Source organism: Oncorhynchus keta, chromosome 26, assembly GCF_023373465.1.
Source record: "Oncorhynchus keta strain PuntledgeMale-10-30-2019 chromosome 26, Oket_V2, whole genome shotgun sequence".
Taxonomy (NCBI): domain Eukaryota; kingdom Metazoa; phylum Chordata; class Actinopteri; order Salmoniformes; family Salmonidae; genus Oncorhynchus; species Oncorhynchus keta.
In genome coordinates, this window is record NC_068446.1 from 40,912,237 (window position 1) to 40,935,914 (window position 23,678).

Consider the following 23,678-nt stretch of genomic DNA (forward strand, 5'->3'; position numbering starts at 1 on the left):
TAGTAATTTAGCAGACGTTCTTATCGGCTGTGATTTAGTGCATTCATCTTAAGATAGTTAGGTGGGACCACCACATATCACAGGCATAGCAACTACATTTTTTCCTCATTAACGTAGCTATCAATAGAGTCGGAGCTAGATGAAACCAGGTAACCAAGTTTAGGTCCCTTATTGATGTCACTTGTTAAATCCACTTCAGTCAGTGTTGATGAAGGGGAGGAGACAGGTTAGAGAATGATTTATAAGCCTCGAGACATGGATTGTGTATGTGTGCCATTCAGAGGGTGAATGGGGCAAGACAAAAGATTGAAGTGCCTTTGAACAGGGTATAGTAGTAGGTACCAGGCACAGCGGTTTGAGTGTGTCAAGAACTGCAATGCTGCTGGATTTGGTTACGCTCAACAGATCCCTGGGTGTATTAAGAATGGTCCACAACCCAAAGGACATCCAACCAACTTGACACAACTGTGGGAAACATTGGAGTCAACATGGGCCAGCATCCCTGCGGAACGCTTTCAACACCTTGTAGAGTCCATGCCCCGATGAATTGAGACTGTTCTGAGGACAAAAGGGGGTGTCCCACTCAATATTAGGAAGGTGTTCTTAATGTTTGGTATACTCAGTATATATGCCTGTCTGCTGGTTGTGAAGGCATGTTTGTACGTATACAAATACACAAGTACATAGGAGTGTGTGGGTGTGGGTGTGCATGAGTGTGTGTGTGTGTGTGTGTGTGTGTGCGAGTGTGTGTGTGTGTGTGTGTGTGTGTGTGTGTGTGTGTGTGTGTGTGTGTGTGTGTGTGTGTGTGTGTGTGTGTGTGTGTGTGTGTGTGTGTGTGTGTGTGACTGATTCTTTGAACACAGGTGTAAACTGTAATATCAAGGTAAAGTTGCATTGCCAGTTTAAATGGAACACAGGTCATCAACTGAAACAAGCCATTCATTTTAAAGGTTTTTATTCCTAAAAATGACTCGGAATTGATCTTGATCATGGGATTGATCCTGGGGTTGATCTTGATCTTGATCTTGGGATTAATCTTGAGATTGATCTTGACCGTGGGATAGACGTTGGGATTGATTTGGCATAGCTTTACAAGTGTCAATGCGTACATGGATAAAATAGGCCCTGTTTTTGCACTGCTTCCTCCACTAGCTCCCATACACAGTGCCTTCAGAAAGTATTCATACGCCTTGACTTTCTCTGCATTTTGTTGTGTTACATTTGTTGAATTAAACATTTATAAAAAAAGATGTAGATATTTCTTTCATCACTGGCCTACACACAATGCCCCATAATGTAAAAGAGGAATGATGTTTACATATAATGTTTACATATGAAAAGGTGAAATGTCTTGAGTCAATAAGTATTCAACCCCTTTATTAATCCAAGCCTAAATCAATTCTGGAGTAAACATTTGCTTAACAAGTCACATAATAGGTTGCATGGACTCACTCTGTGTGTAATAATAGTGTTTAACATGATGTTTCAATGACTACCTCATCTCTGTACCCAACACATACAATTATCTGTAAGTTCCCTCATCTCTGTACCCCACACATACAATTATCTGCAAGGTCCCTCATCTCTGTACCCAACACATACAATTATCTGCAAGGTCCCTCATCTCTGTACCCAACACATACAATTATCTGCAAGGTCCCTCATCTCTGTACCCAACACATACAATTATCTGCAAGGTCCCTCATCTCTGTACCCAACACATACAATTATCTGCATGGTCACTCAGTCGAGCAGTGAATTTCAAAAACAATTTAAACCACAAAAAACCAGGGAGGTTTTCCAATGCCTCAAAAATAAGTACACCTATTGGTCAATTGTAAAAATAAAAAAAATAAGTAGACATTGATCATGGTGAAGTTATTGATTACACTTTGGACGGTGTATCTATACACCCAGTCACTACAAAGATACAGGTGTCCTTCCTAACTCAGTTGGTGGAGAGGAAGGAAACCGCTCAGGGATTTCACCATGAGGCCAATGGTGATTTTAAAACAGTTACATAGTTTAATGGCTGTGATAGGAGAAAACTGAGGATGGATCAACAACATTGTAGTTACTCCACAAAACTAAACTAATTGACAGAGTGAAAAGAAGGAAGCCTGTACAGAATACAAACATTGCAAAACATGCATCCTGTTTGCAACAAGGCACTAAAATAAAACTGCAAAAACTGCAGCAAAGAAATTAACATTTTGTCCTGAATACAAAGCGTTACGTTTGAGGCAAATCCAACACAACACATCACTGAGTATCACTCTTCATATTTTCAAGCATGGTGGTGGCTGCATCATGTTATGGGTATGCTTGTTAAGGACTAGGGAGTTTTTTTTTTTTATAAATAAAAATAAATGTAGTAGAGCTAACCACAGGGAAAATCCTTAAAGGAAAACTTTCAAACAGACACTGGGAGACAAATTCACTTTTCAGCAGGACAATAACCTAAAACACAAGGCCAAATATACACTGGAGTTGGTACTGAGTGGCCTAGTAACTGTTTTGACTTAAATCTGCTTGAAAATCTATGGCAAGACTTGAAATGGCTGTCTAGCAATTATAAACAACCAACTTGACAGAGCTTGAATCATTTTAAAAAGAACATTGTTCAAATATTGTACAATCCAGATGTGCAAAGCTCTTAAGAGACTTACCCAGAAAGACTCACAACTGTAATCACTGTTAAAAGTTGATTCTAACATGTATTGATTTAGGGGACTGAATACTTATTTAAATTATATATTTCTGTATTTAATTTTCAATAAATGTGCTACATTTCTAAAAACATGTTTTCCCTTTGTCATGATGTGGTTTTCTGTGTAGATGGGTGAGAAAAACAAATATATGTCATCCATTTTGAATTCAGGCTGTAACACAACAAAATATGGAATAAGTGAATGGTTATGAATACATTCTTAAGGCCACTGTATAGATGTATATCATTGTCATATATAGAGATCAACTGATACAGCATACAGCTGAGCAATACGGTATCTATAAATGCTCTAAAGGTGATTATCCTTCAGCATACAGCTGAGCAGTACGGTATCTATAAATGCTCTAAAGGTGATTACCCTTACTCTAATAAAGATGTCTTACTCAGTAAAATCTAAAGCTGCTAAGAGGGACTTCTATATATAAATATCAATATTGATTATTATTATTATTATTGCATAGGATAATAGCCATGCTATACACAATACACATACTCTAGCAATAGGGTTAGGATTGGGTGGAGTTCAGTTGCTTAGCTACTGAATGAAATTCATACAGATTTTTTTTAAATTCCCATTCTTTTTCAACACTTAAGTGCATCTTATGAATGAATATCCTTCATATATCATTATATATGAAGGTGATTTCATAAAGATATACATACAGAACATGTCAAATATAGGAATTATCAATCAAAGTCAAAAGACGGGGGGACATTGTAAAGCCCTCATTAAAATGTAAACCAAATCTAATCTGATGAAATGTTAAACAAGTTACCAACTTATAAAATAGTATGCAGCAGAATGATGTACAGATTTTCTTTTACATTGCAAAGTCTTTAGATTCTCATAGTCAACACAAATAAATAATGATTATCTATCAACATGAAGCCACTCTCAAAGTCAACAAAACCAGGCCAGCATCTCAAAGTCAACAAAACCAGGCCAGCATCTCAAAGTCAACAAAACCAGGCCAGCATCTCAAAGTCAACAAAACCAGGCCAGCATCTCAAAGTCAACAAAACCAGGCCAGCATCTCAAAGTCAACAAAACCAGACCAGCATCTCAAAGTCAACAAAACCAGGGCAGCATCTCAAAGTCAACAAAACCAGGCCAGCATCTCAAAGTCAACAAAACCAGGCCAGCATCTCAAAGTCAACAAAACCAGGCCAGCATCTCAAAGTCAACAAAACCAGGCCAGCATCTCAAAGTCAACAAAACCAGACCAGCATCTCAAAGTCAACAAAACCAGGCCAGCATCTCAAAGTCAACAAAACCAGGCCAGCATCTCAAAGTCAACAAAACCAGGCCAGCATCTCAAAGTCAACAAAACCAGGCCAGCATCTCAAAGTCAACAAAACCAGGCCAGCATCTCAAAGTCAACAAAACCAGGCCAGCATCTCAAAGTCAACAAAACCAGACCAGCATCTCAAAGGGCACCCTATTCCTCCCTATGGGAACCTATTCCTCCCTATGGGAACCTATTCCTTATATACTCTTAGAAAAAAGGGTTCCAAAAGGTTCCTCGGCTGTGCCCCATAGTAGAACTCTTTTTGGTTCCAGGTAGAACACTTTTTGGTGCCGGGTAGAACTCTTTTGGGATCCATGAACCAAAAGGGTTCTACCTCGAACCAAAAAGGGTTCTTCAAAGGGTTCTCCTATGGGGACAGCCGAAGAACCCTTTTAGGTTCTAGATAGCACCTTTTACTCTAAAAGTCTATCCCTCAAATTCATTTTAAAAAATGATCCCATTATTCCCCTGTAATCATGGACTGATTTAGACCTGGGACATCAGGTGGGTGTAAATCATTATCATATAGAACAGAAAACCAGCAGTGCTCCGGACCTCATAGGGTCAGAATACCCCTGTCCCATACAGTAGGGTCAAAATACCCCTGCCATACAGTAGGGTCAGAATACCCCTGCCCTATACAGTAGGGTCAGAATACCCCTGCCATACAGTAGGGTCAGAATACCCCTGCCCTATACAGTAGGGTCAGAATACCCCTGTCCTATACAGTAGGGTCAGAATACCCCTGCCCTATACAGTAGGGTCAGAATACCCCTGTCCTATACAGTAGGGTCAGAATACCCCTGCCCTATACAGTAGGGTCAGAATACCCCTGTCCTATACAGTAGGGTCAGAATACCCCTGCCCTATACAGTAGGGTCAGAATACCCCTGTCCTATACAGTAGGGTCAGAATACCCCTGCCCTATACAGTAGGGTCAGAATACCCCTGTCCTATACAGTAGGGTCAGAATACCCCTGTCCTATACAGTAGGGTCAGAATACCCCTGCCCTACAGTAGGGTCAGAATACCCCTGTCCTATACAGTAGGGTCAGAATACCCCTGTCCTATACAGTAGGGTCAGAATACCCCTGTCCTATACAGTAGGGTCAGAATACCCCTGTCCTATACAGTAGGGTCAGAATACCCCTGCCCTATACAGTAGGGTCAGAATACCCCTGTCCTATACAGTAGGGTCAGAATACCCCTGTCCTATACAGTAGGGTCAGAATACCGCTGCCCTATACAGTAGGGTCAGAATACCCCTGTCCTATACAGTAAGGTCAGAATACCCCTGTCCTATACAGTAGGGTCAGAATACCCCTGTCCTATACAGTGCACTACCCTGCGAGCCCTGATCAAGAGTAGATCACTATATAGGGACTAGGGTGCCATTTTGGATTTGAGACCCAGGCCCCAGGTCAAAAAGTAGTGCACTGTATATGGCCTAGGGTGCCCTTTGAGACGGAGAGGAAAAAGTCATGTCATGTCAACACCAAACAGAAGGTTAGAATACCTTGCATGCGTTACTTCAGAATTAGTTTAAAAAAAATAGAAAATGACAAGAATCTGATAAGAATAAATAATAAATAAATAAACAGCAACAATCAATAACTGCATGCAGCCACAATGGTTATAATGCTTCATAGACACTTCGTAAACCATTCATAATGTTATGGGGATCACATTCATTGATCTCCTTCTTCACCCCCATCACACGATAAACAGATAATCAAATCAGAAGGCATGCCTCATCATACAATACAGACATTTACAGTAGCTCCTCCTCCTCTTCCTCCTCCTCATTACCACATTGCTATGGATCCCTCTCCTGGTTACCTTCATATGGTCAATACATGTATAATATGTTATTATCTGTGGGGGAAAAAAGTGGAAGGAAGTTATTAGTGTGTTCTATTGTGCTTTGTTTGTACTGGCACCAGGGTTGGGGGACGAATTCCATTTCCATTCAGTCAATTTAGTATACTTCCTGGATTTATTTAAATTTAGTTTACTTCCTGGATTTATTTAAATTGTGTTTACTTCCTGGATCTATTTAAATTTTGTTTACTTCCTGGATTTATTTAAATTTTGTTTACTTCCTGGATTTATTTACATTTAGTTTAATTCCTGGATTTATTTAAATGGGTTTGACCCCAACCCTGGCTGTTACACACCACTTGCAGATTACATGTCACGATATGTGTCTGTATGTCTGTAGCATTGACAGGAAGATATACGATGACAAGTTATTGATAAAGTAGGATAAACTTTTTAGCAATATTAATTTCCTGCACAACATGTGATTGACTATCTGTGGTGATTGACAGGTTGCTGCTACATGAAGTAAATGACAACAACGTGAATTTGGGAAAACAAAATGGCTGCCAGCTCATTTCTTTTCTCTGTGTTTTGACCAGACAACTCTGGCATTGACTTCAGAGAGGAAAAATACTCACTAATAATGAGACATCAATCTGCTCAGTTTGTGTTCCTCTGACGAAGGTTCTTGTCTTTGTGGTTGTTGGTGGAGTTAGTTTTCCTGTAATAGGATACACACAGGCTGAGTTAGACTGGGTTACCAACAAAACACAGCTAACACACTAATAATACACCTGATCGCTGATCATTGGTCAAAAACTTTACATCTACTTAGCAGTAAAAAAAAAAAGGTTTGTAGAATATACTGTATGCATGACTTAAAGACAATGTACCCCAGGGTTCCTGTCAATTAGGAACATTTTGAATTGGAAGATCAATTTCAGTTTTACTAAATATAATTGAGCCCAACTCTAGTGTACAGCAGTTGACAGAAACAACACAACACAAAAACACTGGAGCAAAACATAGACCTCTAAATCAAGAAATGGTTGTAACATGGATGCACTTACATGGGTCCAGCTGGTTCGTCATCTGATGCACAAAGGGAAAATATGAAGAAACCAAGACAAAAAACAACAACTTTGTTTTAGATTATCAGCTGAAAAAATCTTCTGAAAAAAATGACAGGAAGAAAATGGTGCATGCTGGTGGGGAATTGTTTGGGTAGAAAGTACAGTATTCCTTAAAGAAGCAACGTGTTACAGTGCTAATATGAATGACTGTAACACATTGTCTGGTTGGATGCTTGGTTAAATGATGTTCATAGACAGTTTTGTGTGTTACACAATTCCATGATTTTGGAATTTAACTTAGTTCCACTAGTTCCATAAATTGATACAATTTAAGTTCCACCAGTTCCATAAATTTATTTAATTAAGTTCCATAAATTACATAAGTGAATGAACTAAACTTGAGCTCAAAACCATGCTGATGGGATGGAATCGCAGGTGAAGTTAAATAGTGTATTGGCCCTATGCTGAATGGAAGCCATCTTTAAACTTAACAGGGAAGGACACTCACAGTCACAATCACACCAAATGCAGTCAAAAAGAGCCACAAAACCCACATGAGATGAGAAAGTGATTATGAATTTCAAGCAGAAGTTTAAATTCCTTTTCGTTAAAAAACATACATGCAAAGACAGACAAGCTGCGCACCAAAAGGTCTATTCACTCACTGCATTGAAATTGACCAACACAAAGTAAACAATTTTAGTCCTGTGTGGCTCAGTTGATAGAGGATGGTGTTTGCAACGCCAGGGTTGTGGGTTCGATTCCCGCTGAGGCCACCCATACTAAAAATGTATGCAGGACTGTAAGCTACTTTTGATAAAAAGTGTCTGCTGAATGGCATATATTATATTAATGGACTCCTTACAAAAGCCTATTATGCTACTAGCATCAAATAGGGAATTACAATCATTGAAAACTGATGACCTTGAAGGTGACCTTGGCACGACATACTATTTTGTTGCTGTTTAATACAAGCTGTCTGACTGTGAACGTCCATAGAGAAGTAGCCTAAGCAGTAAGGTAAGAGACATTCTAATTTAAGGTTCTATAGAAAACCCAGCTAGCAAAACTGGTTATACGAACAGATAACAACCAAAATATGACGTCATGATGACGTCTTGGTGCCCGTCGTGAAGAAAAAAACTAAATATCTTTACAGTCACGGTTTGATTGTAAACTGGTAATATGACATCCTCTCAACCAGAAAATCTGTTTTAAAACCAGAAAATGACATCCGTTTGACATCACGTGCCAAATCTTGCCCACTGGGGATAGATGAATGTACAGAATGTTGTGTGGATGTAGCCTGGGGTCAGATCTGTTTGTGCTGTCTTGCCAACTCCTATGGTCGTTGTTTGGCATGACAACAATCACAGGAGTAAGCTACTGTACACAGTACAAACTGATCAGGCTAGCTTGGATGGTTTGGACATAAGCTTAGATGCTGATTGAATCTCAAGAGACATGCAGTCTGTCACTTACCAAACATAGGTTGTGTTATGCAATTCGGGAAAGAGGGGGAAAAATATTACACAGTAATACCCTGCCAACATTTATTAACTAAGGGTTGTTGTACCGTGTGTGTGTGTGTGTGTGTGTGTGTGTGTGTGTGTGTGTGTGTGTGTGTGTGTGTGTGTGTGTGTGTGTGTGTGTGTGTGTGTGTGTGTGTGTGTGTGTGTGTGTGTGTGTGTGTGTGTGTGTGTGTGTGTGTGTGAGTGAGTGAGTGAGTGAGTGAGTGAGTGAGTGAGTGAGTGAGTGAGTGAGTGAGTGAGTGAGTGAGTGAGTGAGTGAGTGAGTCTTTTGCCCAACAAAAGGCCAAAAGCAGAAACAACTTTGATCTGTCGTAATGGCCAGGTACAGTATATGATCTGATTAATGTGGTATTTATTTTCCTGACACAGGAACGAGCCAGTTGATCAGAATGGATCAGAAATTGCAGTCTGTCTAGACAGAAAAATACTTTGAAGTCTGCTTTTGCAGGTCAGCAGACATCTGCTCTGTCGTTACCTGACACTATACTGGCTACACCTGTACTCAATAATTCAGTCTGAGTAGCTTCACCCAACAGGCACACACACACACACACACACACACACACACACACACACACACACACACACACACACACACACACACACACACACACACACACACACACACACACACACACACACACACACACACACACACACACACACACACACACACACACACACACACACACACACACACACACACACACACACAACACTGTTGCTGTAGAACACACCTTGTCAGGACAATCTAACAGATTGAATATTCATGGGTAATATGATTAGGCCAGCTGGGACGTTGTTAGCAAGGATGTAGTGGTAACAATTTGGTGGGTAAACCCTGAACACTGTGGGTTAACAGGAGGGTAAACCCTGAACACCGTGGGTTAACAGGAGGGTAAACCCTGAACACCGTGGGTTAACAGGAGGGTAACCCCTGAACACCGTGGGTTAACAGGAGGGTAACCCCTGAACACTGTGGGTTAACAGGAGGGTAAACCCTGAACACCGTGGGTTAACAGGAGGGTAAACCCTGAACACTGTGGGTTAACAGGAGGGTAACCCCTGAACACCGTGGGTTAACAGGAGGGTAACCCCTGAACACTGTGGGTTAACAGGAGGGTAAACCCTGAACACTGTGGGTTAACAGGAGGGTAAACCCTGAACACTGTGGGTTAACAGGAGGGTAACCCCTGAACACCGTGGGTTAACAGGAGGGTAAACCCTGAACACCGTGGGTTAACAGGAGGGTAAAACCCTAAACACCACGGGTAAATAGGAGGGTAAACCCTGAACACTGTGGGTTAACAGGAGGGTAAACCCTAAACACCACGGGTAAATAGGAGGGTAAACCCTGAACACCATGGGTTAACAGGAGGGTAACCCCTGAACACCGTGGGTTAACAGGAGGGTAAACCCTGAATACTGTGGGTTAACAGGAGGGTAAACCCTGAACACTGTGGGTTAACAGGAGGGTAACCCCTGAACACCGTGGGTTAACAGGAGGGTAAACCCTGAACACCGTGGGTTAACAGGAGGGTAAAACCCTAAACACCACGGGTAAATAGGAGGGTAAACCCTGAACACTGTGGGTTAACAGGAGGGTAAACCCTGAACACTGGGTTAACAGAAGGGTAAACCCTGAACACTGTGGGTTAACAGGAGGGTAAACCCTGAACACCGTGGGTTAACAGCAGGGTAAACCCTGAACACCGTGGGTTAACAGGAGGGTAAACCCTGAACACTGTGGGTTAACAGGAGGGTAAACCCTGAACACTGTGGGTTAACAGGAGGGTAAACCCTAAACACCACGGGTAAATAGAAGGGTAAACCCTAAACACCATGGGTAAATAGGAGGGTAAACCCTGAACACTGTGGGTTAACAGGAGGGTAAACCCTGAACACCATGGGTTAACAGGAAGGTAAACCCTGAACACTGTGGGTTAACAGGAAGGTAAACCCTGAACACTACGGGTAAATAGGAGGGTACACAGAGTACTTGAGTTAACCCTCCACTACATCACTGGTTGTTAGGTCATCAGCTGGTTGGCAAGGATGCCTCCATATACAGAGAGAACTATGATTTAAGAATTGAGTATTAGCTTATTCAGGGAAGTAATCTGCAGTATTGGCAAGGATGCCTCCATATACAGAGAGAACTATGATTTAAGAATTGAGTATTAGCTTATTCAGGGAAGTAATCTGCAGTATTGGCAAGGATGCCTCCATATACAGAGAGAACTATGATTTAAGAATTGAGTATTAGCTTATTCGTGGAAGTAATCTGTATTATTGGCAAGGATGCCTCCATATACAGAGAGAACTATGATTTAAGAATTGAGTATTAGCTTATTCGTGGAAGTAATCTGTAGTATTGGCAAGGATGCCTCCATATACAGAGAGAACTATGATTTAAGAATTGAGTATTAGCTTATTCAGGGAAGTAATCTGTAGTATTGAATTATGCTGATTATTGTTTTTCTCCTCTTGGAAAATAATGAATCATTTGAAATGGCTATCTGCAAACTATATTTGACCACAAACAACAATAAAAACATTGAAATGAGGAGAAAGAACCACAAACCAAAATGGCTACCATGGCTGATATGGTCTCAGACTCCTGACTCACCGTCTTGTATGTCGTCTGGCTTCTTGCGTTTCTCATAGACCACGATGATGACGACCAGGATAACGACCTCGGCCAGGACGCCCAGCAGAGGCCAAAGCCAGGCCAGGTAGCTCCGGACCCGCAGCACAGACACGATGGACGAGGTGCCGATCATGTTGGTGGCGTTACACTGGTACTCCCCCGGGTCGGAGTCGATGTCCAGGTTGATGATGCTCAGCTCAGTGTAGTTGTCTTTGTTGTTAATGAAGAAACGGCCGGAGGAGTTGTTGATGTCCTGTCGGGAGACGCAGGAGGAGAAGTGATGGTCATGCGAAGTAGAAGAAGTAGAAGAACAAGAACAAGAAGAAGAACAACAACAACAAGAGCAACAACAAGAACAAGAAGAACAACAACAACAAGAGCAACAACAAGAACAAGAAGAACAACAACAACAAGAGCAACAACAATAACAAGAAGAACAACAACAACAAGAGCAACAACAACAACAAGAAGAAGAACAACAACAATAACAAGAAGAAGAACAATAACAATAACAACAACAACAATAACAAGAAGAAGAACAACAACAACAACAACAACAACAATAATAATAACAACAACAACAACAACAACAACAACAATAACAATAACAAGAAGAACAACAACAACAATAACAAGAAGAACAACAACAGCAAGAACAAGAACAAGAACAACAACAATAACAAGAACAACAACAGCAAGAACAACAACAACAACAATAACAAGAAGAACAACAACAGCAAGAACAAGAACAAGAACAACAACAATAACAAGAACAACAACAGCAAGAACAAGAACAACAACAACGTACCATGTAGAACCCGTTGTCCAGTTTGCGCCAGGTCCAGATAGGGTAGGGGTAGCCAGTGGACTTACAGTATAGCAAGGCCTTCTGGCCCTCATTCTTATTGTCACTACGCTTGTGGCCTATGATGTCAGGAACAGCTGGAATGAGGGAAAACGACAAATAAGAACAAATTACATTTTTTTTAAAGGAAGGCAATGATAAGTTTCAGTAATAATACCATGTTATCACATAATAAAGTCTCAGGGATGGTGTTCCCAATACCAGCCCATTTCCTGTACTGTGTATAGACCTATAGATGTAGGGCGACCCAGCTCATTTCCTGTACGGTGTATAGACCTATAGATGTAGGCCAGCCCAGCCCATTTCCTGTACTGTGTATAAACCTATAGATGTAGGGCAGCCCATTTCCTGTACTATATATAGACCTATAGATGTAGGGCTGCCCAGCCCATTTCCTGTACTGTGTATAAACCTATAGATGTAGGGCAGGCCATTTCCTGTACTGTGTATAGAGCTATAGATGTAGGGCGACCCAGCCCATTTCCTGTACTGTGTATAGACCTATAGATGTAGGGCGACCCAGCTCATTTCCTGTACGGTGTATAGACCTATAGATGTAGGCCAGCCCAGCCCATTTCCTGTACTGTGTATAAACCTATAGATGTAGGGCAGCCCATTTCCTGTACTATATATAGACCTATAGATGTAGGGCTGCCCAGCCCATTTCCTGTACTGTGTATAAACCTATAGATGTAGGGCAGGCCATTTCCTGTACTGTGTATAGAGCTATAGATGTAGGGCAGCCCATTTCCTGTACTGTGTATAGACCTATAGATGTAGTGCAGCCCATTTCCTGTACTGTGTATAGACCTAAAGATGTAGGGCAGCCCATTTCCTGTACTGTGTATAGACGTATAGATGTAGGGTAGGCCATTTCCTGTATGGTGTATAGACCTAAAGATGTAGGGCAGCCCAGCCCATTTCCTATACTGTGTATAGACCTATAGATGTAGCCCAGCCCATTTCCTATACTGTGTATAGACCTAAAGATGTAGGGCAGCCCAGCCCATTTACTGTACGGTGTATAGACCTATAGATGTAGCCCAGCCCATTTCCTATACTGTGTATAGACCTATAGATGTAGGGCAGCCCAGCCCATTTACTGTACGGTGTATAAACCTATAGATGTAGGGCAGCCCAGCCCATTTACTGTACGGTGTATAGACCTAAAGATGTAGGCCAGCCCAGCCCAGCCCATTTCCTGTACTGTGTATAGACCTATAGATGTAGGGCAGGCCATTTCCTGTACTGTGTATAAACCTATAGATGTAGGGCAGCCCATTTCCTGTACTGTGTATAGACCTATAGATGTAGACCAGCCCAGCCCATTTCCTGTACTGTGTATAGACCTATAAATGTAGGGCAGCCCATTTCCTGTACTATATATAGACCTATAGATGTAGGGCTGCCCTGTCCATTTCCTGTACTGTGTATAGACCTATAGATGTAGGGCTGCCCTGTCCATTTCCTGTACTGTGTATAGACCTATAGATGTAGACCAGCCCAGCCCATTTCCTGTACTGTGTATAGACCTATAGATGTAGGGCAGGCCATTTCCTGTACTGTGTATAGACCTATAGATGTAGGGCAGCCCATTTCCTGTACTGTGTATAGACCTATAGATGTAGGGCAGCCCATTTCCTGTACTGTGTATAGACCTATAGATGTAGACCAGCCCAGCCCATTTCCTGTACTGTGTATAGACCTATAGATGTAGGGCAGCCCATTTCCTGTACTATATATAGACCTATAGATGTAGGGCTGCCCTGTCCATTTCCTGTACTGTGTATAGACCTATAGATGTAGGGCAGCCCATTTCCTGTACTGTGTATAGACCTATAGATGTAGGGCAGCCCATTTCCTGTACTGTATATAGACCTATAGATGTAGGGCAGCCCATCCCATTTCCTGTACTGTGTAAATATCTATAGATGTAGGGCAGCCCATTTCCTGTAATGTGTATAGATCTATAGATGTAGGCCAGCCCAGCCCATTTCCTGTACTGTGTAAATACCTATAGATGTAGGGCAGCCCATTTCCTGTACTGTGTATAGACGTATAGATGTAGGGTAGGCCATTTCCTGTATGGTGTATGGTGTATAGACCTATAGATGTAGGCCAGCCCAGCCCATTTCCTGTACTGTGTATATACCTATAGATGTAGGGCAGCCCATTTCCTGTACTGTGTATAAACCTATAGATGTAGGGCAGCCCATTTCCTGTACTATATAGACCTATAGATGTAGGGCTGCCCAGCCCATTTCCTGTATGGTGTATAGACCTATAGATGTAGGCCAGCCCATTTCCTGTACTGTGTATAAACCTATAGATGTAGGGCAGGCCATTTCCTGTACTGTGTATAGAGCTATAGATGTAGTGCAGCCCATTTCCTGTACTGTGTGTAGACCTATAGATGTAGGGCAGCCCAGCCCATTTCCTGTACTGTGTATAGCCCTATAGATGTAGGGCAGACCATTTCCTGTACGGTGTATAGACCTAAAGATGTAGGGCAGCCCAGCCCATTTCCTATACTGTGTATAGACCTATAGATGTAGCCCAGCCCATTTCCTATACTGTGTATAGACCTATAGATGTAGGGCAGCCCAGCCCATTTACTGTACGGTGTATAAACCTATAGATGTAGGGCAGCCCATTTCCTGTACTGTGTATAGACCTATATATGTAGCCCAGCCCATTTCCTATACTGTGTATAGACCTATAGATGTAGGGCAGCCCAGCCCATTTACTGTACGGTGTATAGACCTAAAGATGTAGGCCAGCCCAGCCCAGCCCATTTCCTATACTGTGTATAGACCTATAGATGTAGGGCAGGCCATTTCCTGTACTGTGTATAGACCTATAGATGTAGACCAGCCCAGCCCATTTCCTGTACTGTGTATAGACCTATAAATGTAGGGCAGCCCATTTCCTGTACTATATATAGACCTATAGATGTAGGGCTGCCCTGTCCATTTCCTGTACTGTGTATAGACCTATAGATGTAGGGCTGCCCTGTCCATTTCCTGTACTGTGTATAGACCTATAGATGTAGACCAGCCCAGCCCATTTCCTGTACTGTGTATAGACCTATAGATGTAGGGCAGGCCATTTCCTGTACTGTGTATAGACCTATAGATGTAGGGCAGCCCATTTCCTGTACTGTGTATAGACCTATAGATGTAGGGCAGCCCATTTCCTGTACTGTGTATAGACCTATAGATGTAGGGCAGCCCATTTCCTGTACTATATATAGACCTATAGATGTAGGGCAGCCCATCCCATTTCTTGTACTGTGTAAATATCTATAGATGTAGGGCAGCCCATTTCCTGTACTATATATAGACCTATAGATGTAGGGCTGCCCTGTCCATTTCCTGTACTGTGTATAGACCTATAGATGTAGGGCAGGCCATTTCCTGTACTGTGTATAGACCTATAGATGTAGGGCAGCCCATTTCCTGTACTGTGTATAGACCTATAGATGTAGGGCAGCCCATTTCCTGTACTGTGTATAGACCTATAGATGTAGGGCAGCCCATTTCCTGTACTATATATAGACCTATAGATGTAGGGCTGCCCTGTCCATTTCCTGTACTGTGTATATACCTATAGATGTAGGGCAGCCCATTTCCTGTACTGTGTATAGACCTATAGATGTAGGGCAGCCCATTTCCTGTACTGTGTATAGACCTATAGATGTAGGGCAGCCCATCCCATTTCCTGTACTGTGTATAGAGCTATAGATGTAGGGCAGCCCATTTCCTGTACTGTGTATAGACCTATAGATGTAGTGCAGCCCATTTCCTGTACTGTGTATAGACCTAAAGATGTAGGGCAGCCCATTTCCTGTACTGTGTATAGACGTATAGATGTAGGGTAGGCCATTTCCTGTATGGTGTATAGACCTATAGATGTAGGCCAGCCCAGCCCATTTCCTGTACTGTGTATAAACCTATAGATGTAGGGCAGGCCATTTCCTGTACTGTGTATAGAGCTATATATATATATATATATATATATATGCCATATAGATGTAGGGCAGCCCATTTCCTGTACTGTGTATAGAGCTATAGATGTAGTGCAGCCCATTTCCTGTACTGTGTGTAGACCTATAGATGTAGGGCAGCCCAGCCCATTTCCTGTACTGTGTATAGCCCTATAGATGTAGGGCAGACCATTTCCTGTACGGTGTATAGACCTAAAGATGTAAGGCAGCCCAGCCCATTTACTGTACGGTGTATAGACCTATAGATGTAGGCCAGCCCATTTCATGTACTGTGTATAGACCTAAAGATGTAGGGGCAGCCCAGCCCATTTACTGTACGGTGTATAGACCTATAGATGTAGCCCAGCCCATTTCTATACTGTGTATAGACCTAAAGATGTAGGGCAGCCCAGCCCATTTACTGTACGGTGTATAGACCTAAAGATGTAGGCCAGCCCAGCCCAGCCCATTTCCTGTACTGTGTATAGACCTATAGATGTAGGGCAGGCCATTTCCTGTACTGTGTATAAACCTATAGATGTAGGGCAGCCCATTTCCTGTACTGTGTATAGACCTATAGATGTAGGGCAGGCCATTTCCTGTACTGTGTATAGACCTATAGATGTAGACCAGCCCAGCCCATTTCCTGTACTGTGTATAGACCTATAGATGTAGGCCAGCCCAGCCCATTTCCTGTACTGTGTATAGACCTATAGATGTAGGGCTGCCCTGTCCATTTCCTGTACTGTGTATAGACCTATAAATGTAGGGCAGCCCATTTCCTGTACTATATATAGACCTATAGATGTAGGGCTGCCCTGTCCATTTCCTGTACTGTGTATAGACCTATAGATGTAGGGCTGCCCTGTCCATTTCCTGTACTGTGTATAGACCTATAGATGTAGGGCTGCCCAGCCCATTTCCTGTACTGTGTATAGACCTATAGATGTAGGGCAGGCCATTTCCTGTAATGTGTATAGACCTATAGATATAGGCCAGCCCATTTCCTGTACTATATATAGACCTATAGATGTAGGGCTGCCCAGCCCATTTCCTGTACTGTGTATAGACCTATAGATATAGGCCAGCCCAGCCCATTTCCTGTACTATATATAGACCTATAGATGTAGGGCAGCCCAGCCCATTTCCTGTACTGTGTAAATATCTATAGATGTAGGGCAGGCCATTTCCTGTACTGTGTATAGACCTATAGATATAGGGCAGCCCAGCCCATTTCCTGTACTGTGTATAAACCTATAGATGTAGGGCAGCCCATTTCCTGTACTATATATAGACCTATAGATGTAGGGCTGCCCAGCCCATTTCCTGTACTGTGTATAGACCTATAGATATAGGCCAGCCCAGCCCATTTCCTGTACTGTGTATAGACCTATAGATATAGGCCAGCCCAGCCCATTTCCTGTACTGTGTATAGACCTATAGATATAGGCCAGCCCAGCCCATTTCCTGTACTGTGTATAGACCTATAGATATAGGCCAGCCCAGCCCATTTCCTGTACTGTGTATAGACCTATAGATATAGGGCAGCCCAGCCCATTTCCTGTACTGTGTATAGACCTATAGATATAGGCCAGCCCAGCCCATTTCCTGTACTGTGTATAAACCTATAGATGTAGGGCAGCCCATTTCCTGTACTATATATAGACCTATAGATGTAGGGCTGCCCAGCCCATTTCCTGTACTGTGTATAGACCTATAGATATAGGGCAGCCCAGCCCATTTCCTGTACTGTGTATAGACCTATAGATATAGGCCAGCCCAGCCCATTTCCTGTACTGTGTATAAACCTATAGATGTAGGGCAGCCCATTTCCTGTACTATATATAGACCTATAGATGTAGGGCTGCCCAGCCCATTTCCTGTACTGTGTATAGACCTATAGATATAGGCCAGCCCAGCCCATTTCCTGTACTGTGTATAGACCTATAGATATAGGCCAGCCCAGCCCATTTCCTGTACTGTGTATAGACCTATAGATATAGGCCAGCCCAGCCCATTTCCTGTACTGTGTATAGACCTATAGATATAGGCCAGCCCAGCCCATTTCCTGTACTGTGTATAGACCTATAGATATAGGGCAGCCCAGCCCATTTCCTGTACTGTGTATAGACCTATAGATATAGGCCAGCCCATCCCATTTCTTGTACTGTGTAAATATCTATAGATGTAGGGCAGCCCATTTCCTGTAATGTGTATAGATCTATAGATGTAGGCCAGCCCAGCCCATTTCCTGTACTGTGTAAATATCTATAGATGTAGGGCAGCCCATTTCCTGTAATGTGTATAGATCTATAGATGTAGGCCAGCCCAGCCCATTTCCTGTACTGTGTATATACCTATAGATGTAGGGCGACCCAGGGCACGAAGTGACTCTTCTTATCAACTAGATGCAAGAATTTCCTCTGTGTTGTCTTAAGAATTCATAATTCTCTGTGTTGTCCTAAGAATTAAGCATGCTCTGTGTTGTCTTAAGAATTCAGCATTCTCTGTGTTGTCTTAAGAATTCAGCATTCTCTGTGTTGTCATACCAACCTCATTGTTTAAACTCTGATAAGTAGAGGTTACATCATGTACATGTGATATCTGATTGGAGGTTACCTTTACATTAATACTATTGGTCAACAATTCAGATCCTGAGTCCAAACATCTCAGATGCATAAAAAATGGTCTTAGATGAATGATTATTTCTCTTGTGTCCCTGACTTGCTGTGGTGAGAAACCTACTCCCTCCCTCCCTCCCTCCCTCCCTCCTTCCCTCCCTCCCTCCCTCCCTCCCTCCCTCCCTCCCTCCTCCCTCCCTCCTTTCCCTCCCTCCCTCCCCCCCCTCCCTCCCTCAGAATAATGCCTTGTTAATGCTTTGTAACTTAAGCTTTAGGGCTTGCATGTCTATCCATTCGTTCTACAGCGTAATCAAATACACTTGTATTTAGAATTACATTCTCAGCCATTTCTTCATTGTCTATTACTCTAACTCAACCGTAGGCTCTTGCATATTGCTAATTATCTTTATGGAGTCAGATAACGCTTTTAATAAGAGAATGGCTTAGTCTTCTAACGAGTCGTATGTGATGTTTATATAATATAGTGTATCAAATATTACTTCCCACTACATAGAACCCTATAGGATATGGTCAAAAGAAGTGCACTATAAAAGGAATAGGGCACCATTTCAGGGCACCACTTAGGACGCAACCAATGAAAGTAATGATAGTTTCACTAATAGTATTATCTCATAATAGAACCCCATTGGTGTACTAACATCAGGGCAGGGTTCCATTACATTCCAAATCAGTCTATTACAGAATTTAAACTGTCGTTCCAATTCCAATGTGAAGGTATATAGAGTTCTCTATTAGAATAAGTATGCTCTAGTAAATATTAAAATCATCAATTACAATTGTACGCTGAGATTCAATTACAACAGCATCTCCAGCTGTACATTGCCTCGTGGGTAATGATCAACCTTTGAATAACCTGTGTTATTCATTTAACAGCTGTTGTTCTGTTGTTATGGCATCTTGATTCATAAACACTCTGCATTCGCTCTAATCCTAAATGAAGGTATCTCTTGCTGTCTATTGGGAACGATCAGTACTAGCTCCATGGGAATCCATTCACTGCTGTGTGTGTTTGTGTTTGTGTACGGTGCGTGTGTTTACGGTGTGTGTGTGTGTGTGTGTGTGTGTGTGTGTGTGTGTGTGTGTGTGTGTGTGTGTGTGTGTGTGTGTGTGTGTGTGTGTGTGTGTGTGTGTGTGTGTGTGTGTGTGTGTGTGTGTGTGTGTGTGTGTGTGTGTGTGTGTGTGTGTGTGCGTGCATGTGTGCGAATAAAGGAGCAGCAATGAGTGTAAGGAATAAGAATTCAGAATCCGGTCACTGAAAGGTCACTGTGGAAGGACTATTATTATTCACATTATTATTTACAAACCATGTCAGTTCAGTCCACAGATGATTGGCTGGCAAAAGCAAGTTTTACGCTGAATCCGGACTCTGCCATCAGCGTGATGTAACAGCATTCGTTGGACCAGGCAACGTTTTCCCACTCCTCAATTGTCCAGTGTTGGTGATGTCGTGCCCACTGGCACCACTTCTTCTTCTTGTTTTTCGCTGATAGGAGCGGAACCAGGTGAAGTCGTCTGCTGCAATAGCCCATCGGTGACAAGGATCGATGAGTTCCGAGATGTTGTCCATTTGTGGCCCACCTGTTAGCTTGCATTTCCCTTCGACTTCTCTCATCAATTATCTGTTCTCGCCCACAGGACTGCCACAGGACTGCCACAGGACTGCCACAGGACTGCCACAGGACTGCCACAGGACTGCCACTGACTGGATGTTTTTTGTTTCTTGCACCATTTCTCTCTCTCTCTCTTGTTTTTTTTTAACCTCTTTTTCTCCCCAATTTCGTGGTATCCTGTTGGTAGTTACAGTTTTGTCTCATCGCTGCAACTCTCGTACGGACTCGGGAGAGGCGAATGTCGAGAGCCGTGCGTACTCCGAAACACAACCCTGCCAAGCCGCACTGCTTCTTGACACAATGCCCAAAATGCCCACTTAAGCCGTACCAATGTGTCGAAGAAAACACCGTACACCTGGCGACCGTGTCAGCGTGTAATGCGCCAGGCCCACCACAGGAGTCACTAGTGCCCGATGGGACAAGGACATCCCTGCCGGCCACAACCTCTCCTAACCCGGACGACGCTGGGCCAATTGTGCGCCGCCCCATGGGTCTCCCGGTCACGACAGAGCCTGGACTCGACCCCAGAATCTCTGGTGGCACAGCTAGCACTGCGATGCAGTGCCTTAGACCACTGTGCCACTCGGGAGGCCTGTCGCACCATTCTCAGTAAACCCTAGACACTGTCGTGTCAGGAGGACATTTCTGAGATACTGGATCCGACACGCCTGGCACTGATGATCATACCATGCTCAGAGTTGCTTAGGTCACTAGCTTTGCGTATTCTAACGTTTAATCAAACAGTAACTGAATGCCTCGATGCCTGTCTGCCTGCTTTATATAGAGTAGCAAGCCACAGCCATGTGACTCACTGTTTGTAGAAGCGATCCATTTTTGTGAACGAGGTGTACCTAATACAATGTTTACCTTTCAACACTCACTGGTGGTGTAGGCCAGACATGGGGACAAATACATGTGTATTTGAGTATTTGTTATTTAAATATGTTTTTCCTGTCTTATTTTAGTATTTTCAAATACACTGCACAAAACAAGTACTTTTGAGTATTTTAGTTAATAATTTTTTCAAATAATATTATCAAATACCTGGATTCAATGCATGGGAATGTGTGAGTCAGTGTATTTGAGTATTTTCAAACACCTTCCAAGTGTATCTCCAAATACATTCCAATATTGTACTACTTGTTTTTTCAAATAAAGGTTATCTGAATACTTGTTTTGGAAATATATTAAAAAGTAATTGAAATACCTGAAATAGTATTTGAACCCAGGTCTGATGTAGGCAGGGAGGCCCTATGAAAGGCGGTATTTCAGGGACTATATGACAGTGCTAAATTGGGCAGCCTATTAGGTCATCATTGCGCCTTGGAATGATTCATGTCAATGATTCATGTGAATGTGAATGACTCGCGAATGATTCATGTGAATGACTCATGTGAATTACTATTCAACACTGGCGGGTGGGAGTAGTACTGTACCTTTAATCTCGATGGTGTGGCTAACCTCATACAACACTATGTTATGTTAACGGAGGGTTAGGGATATGATTCATGTGAACCTCATACAACACTATGTTATGTTAACGGAGGGTTAGGGATGAATTACTATTCAACACTATGTTATGTTAACGGAGGGTTAGGGATAGTCGTACCTTTAATCTCTGGTATGGCTAACCTCATACAACACTCGTTATGGGATGTGGCTAACCTCATACAACACTATGTTATGTTAACGGAGGGTTAGGGATAGGTCGTACCTTTAATCTCGATGGTGTGGCTAACCTCATACAACACTATGTTATGTTAACGGAGGGTTAGGGATATGTCGTACCTTTAATCTCGATGGTGTGGCTAACCTCATACAACACTATGTTATGTTAACGGAGGGTTAGGGATAGGTCGTACCTTTAATCTCGATGGTGTGGCTAACCTCATACAACACTATGTTATGTTAACGGAGGGTTAGGGATATGTCGTACCTTTAATCTCGATGGTGTGGCTAACCTCATACAACACTATGTTATGTTAACGGAGGGTTAGGGATAGGTCGTTTAATTTCCTAACTTCATACAACACTATGTTATGTTAACGGAGGGTTAGGGATAGGTCGTACCTTTAATCTCGATGGTGTGGCTAACTTCATACAACACTATGTTATGTTAACGGAGGGTTAGGGATATGTCGTACCTTTAATCTCGATGGTGGCGTTAGCAGACGGGGCCTGATCGAAGGTGTAGACACACATGTACTCCCCTGAATCCTCTCCTCGGGGCTTCTTCAGGCTGGATTTACACAAAACAAACACCACAAGTCAATCAATCCTGGTTTAGTTCTAACTCTGAAAGGCACTCTGATGTCAGAGGCATTGCCTGCGTCCCAATAATCTGTTGTTTCTTCAGAAATGTGTACTTAGGTTAGAGGACTGTTACCCATAAGGGGCCAAGCGGGGCAAATACTGTAGCACCTACACCAACCCATCTTCAACATCTCTAATAATCAGGAACAATCAAGAAACCCCCAGAATTCTAACACAGCAGAGAGGATCTTTTCAAAGTTAGTCAACACTTATATGTTTAAGCCTCCCCCGTCGGGGGAAATGAACCCCGGTCTCCAGCGTGACAGCCAGGGATCCTCAACACAACACTAAATAGGACTGAAGGCCACTAATCAATCATCAAAAATATTCACTAGGACGTCAATTCAAAAAAAGAGTTGAGGAAGAGACAAGAGGGCCCAACCGATCTACTTTATTAACCAATAAGAGCTTTATTACATATAAGGAATAAATAAGGAAATAGGAGGACAGATAATGATCTAAACTCTCCCTGCCATGACTGTTGTTAAACCCTTATAGATGGGGACGTACTAGTACTCAGTGTTGGCTCTCTCTCCGCGGGTCTCTTGGATCTCCTCCCCATTCTTCATCCAGAAGCTCTCCTTGTGGGCACTGTGGGCTGAAGTTAGGTTGCACTGCAAAGTGATGGGCAGGCTGTGGTGATCAGTGGGCAGCATGATGTGGTCCGACGAGTTGATGGAAGGCTCTGAAACACCAATAAAATACTTCCGATATTCAATTCCATTTCAATAGATTCAACACATGAAGTTAAACTGACGTTTCCAATGAACTGAAAAACAATTAGGAAAATGTACATTTCAGTTGATGAAAGGCTCTGAAACACCGATAAGACATCGGTGTTAAGGTCAATTCCATTTCAAATGGTATCTTATTCTTGTCATTTTCAATGTAGTTCATTGAAATGAGTTGAAAAGCAATGAGGACAATTGGATTGGAATTTCAGGCTCCTCCCAGAATTGACTGAATTGAAATGGAATTGACCCCAGCTCTGATAGAGACATCACACATGCTTGTGTTACTAAACAACCCTGTAGTTCACTTCAAACAAGCACAATGAGTGAGTGGTAGGCACATACAGTATGAGTACTTTCCCATACCAGAGCAGTACACATACAGTATGAGTACTTTCCCATACCAGAGTCGTACACATACAGTATGAGTACTTTC

The 23,678-nt window shown here is 42.5% G+C and overlaps 1 protein-coding gene across 1 annotated transcript in view; it reads right to left on the bottom strand.

Moving 5' to 3' along the window:
• Window positions 1-938: 938 nt before the first annotated feature.
• Window positions 939-23,678, bottom strand: part of LOC118374997 (neuroplastin-like) — a 59,992-nt gene continuing 37,252 nt past the window's right edge. Inside the window, exons 2-8 of the mRNA XM_035761490.2 lie at window positions 23,022-23,196; window positions 22,343-22,437; window positions 11,905-12,038; window positions 11,076-11,349; window positions 6,912-6,933; window positions 6,480-6,562; window positions 939-5,895 (exon numbers count right to left, since the gene is read on the bottom strand). Coding sequence (XP_035617383.2) covers window positions 6,502-6,562; window positions 6,912-6,933; window positions 11,076-11,349; window positions 11,905-12,038; window positions 22,343-22,437; window positions 23,022-23,196 — 761 coding nt within the window. The 3' untranslated portion in view covers window positions 939-5,895; window positions 6,480-6,501. The remainder of the gene's footprint in view (window positions 5,896-6,479; window positions 6,563-6,911; window positions 6,934-11,075; window positions 11,350-11,904; window positions 12,039-22,342; window positions 22,438-23,021; window positions 23,197-23,678) is intronic.